The sequence below is a fragment of the Gekko japonicus genome, unplaced genomic scaffold, assembly GCF_001447785.1.
Source record: "Gekko japonicus isolate JY-2015 unplaced genomic scaffold, Gekko_japonicus_V1.1 scaffold1139, whole genome shotgun sequence".
Lineage (NCBI taxonomy): Eukaryota > Metazoa > Chordata > Lepidosauria > Squamata > Gekkonidae > Gekko > Gekko japonicus.
Genome location: NW_015172591.1, coordinates 58,596 through 60,519, shown reverse-complemented (window position 1 = coordinate 60,519; position 1,924 = coordinate 58,596). Strand labels below are relative to the sequence as shown.

General features: G+C 49.8%; 1 protein-coding gene across 1 annotated transcript in view; it reads right to left on the bottom strand.

Moving 5' to 3' along the window:
• The window catches only part of ACADL (acyl-CoA dehydrogenase, long chain), a 28,911-nt gene that overhangs the window by 14,079 nt on the left and 12,908 nt on the right, over positions 1-1,924 (bottom strand). The window contains exon 4 of the mRNA XM_015421521.1: positions 1,803-1,869. Coding sequence (XP_015277007.1) covers positions 1,803-1,869 — 67 coding nt within the window. The remainder of the gene's footprint in view (positions 1-1,802; positions 1,870-1,924) is intronic.

Here is a 1,924-nt window from a genome sequence, read left to right as displayed (position 1 = left end):
AATCTCTTCTTCTTCTTTTACCTCACAGGGTGTCTGTTGTGGGGAGGGGAAGGGAACGGAGTCTGTAAGCCGCTCTGAGACACCTTTGGGTAGTGAAGGGCTATGGGGTATAAATCCAATCTCTTCTTCTTCTTTTACCTCACAGGGTGTCTGTTGTGGGGAGGGGAAGGGAGAGGAGTCTGTAAGCCACTCTGAGACACCTTTGTGCAGTGAAGGGCGGGGTATAAATCCAATCTCCTCCTCCTCCTCTTCTTCTTTTGTACCTTGCTTTTCCTGCAAGGATCTCACAGGAGCAGAGCTGGGATTCTCTGCTATCTCCCAGTGTTCCCTCTAAGCTGAGTGTCAGCTGGCTCACAGTTTTATAGCCTCCGGCTCACACAGTTTTCTCTTCGCTCCTGCAAGGATCTCACAGGAGCAGAGCTGGGATTCTCTGCTATCTCCCAGTGTTCCCTCTAATCTGAGTGTCAGCTGGCTCACAGTTTTATAGCCTCCAGCTCACACAGTTTTGTCTTAGTTCAGGAAGGGAGGGCTCCAGAGCAAACTTATTGATGCAGCAGCCAAATCACTCGCTCACAACTTTCATGCCAGCAGCTCCCAAAGTAGAATTTTTGCTCACAAGACTCCACAGCTTAGAGGGAGCCTTGCTCTCTCCTCACAACCATGAGGCAGGGTTGGCTTGGCTAAGAGAAAGAATCGCCCGCCCCTCCCTCCTAAAAAAAAGCATGCATCGGAGAAATGGGGGGGAAACCCATCTAGGCTGATTCTGTGTCTAGCATTTGCTCTGCATTTTCTCAACTGGGAGGACAGAGTGCAGCTCAGAACCACATTCCAATACCCTGGGGGCAATGCTGTACTGACTGCAAAGTCACCCCCGGAATGGCCATACATCTATGCAGAAGGTACCATAAAATCTAATGATCGAAGGAAGCGAAAGCGGCCTGGAGTGTAGAGGCCAGTGTTCCCTCTAAGCTGAGTTCGTGCGAGCTAGCTCACAGTTTTTTAGGCTCCGGCTCACACATTTTTGTCTTAGCTCAGGGAGGAGGGCTCCAGGGCAAACTAATCTATGCAGCAGCCAAATCGTCGCTCACAACTTTAATGCCGGTAGTTCACAAAGACTCCACAGCTTAGAGGGAACATGTGTGGAGGGTACCATAAAATCCGATGATCAAAGGGAGTGAAAGCAGCCTGCCATGCAGAGGGGAATATCTGTTCCAGCGTGGGTTTAGGGAAAAGCCAATGCAGAATCAGCCCCAGCTTAATTCAAACACCTCAGAAAACAACTGCCAAGCAACAGGACTCTTGGCTGCTTGCAGCAGACACCCAAAGCGTGACATTTTCCCCTGTATCCTAATGAGACAATCGACGGGAGTTTAAACTTTTGTGTGTCTTGTTTTGGATCGATGGCTTCAAATTCTTTGTTCGTCTCCCCAGTTCCACGGGGCGACTTCGTGCCAAGCGGGCGATTCTCCTGACCACTCTTTTTTCCCACCATGTGATATTTGAGTCCCGGATTACCAACTACGTCGAAGTGTGAAAGGAACAAATTATTTCGGTGCTCTTTAGATGCTTCCCGGACAAAAGCCGGGCAGAAAAGCCCCCTCCCAAGACGCCTGAATTCCAAGTCGCCAGCAATGGTAGCTAGGTGATTTTGGAAGCCCGAACAAACGGCTCGGTCCGAAATTGCTGCGAAACTGTAAAACACGAAGCCCCGGTCGCTGACTCGTATATCGTGATGACAAATGACCAAACGATAAATCCGGCACTGATCTGTGGGAGTGAAAAGCCCCCTCTTGCTTCCCTACCTTGCTGCCATTCAGGATCCAGTCGCTCCCGTCCTTTTTGGCAAACGTCCGCACGCCCTGCAAATCACTAAGGGGAAAAGAAATCGTGAGAGCTCGACAAAAGTGCAAGATATTTAAAAACA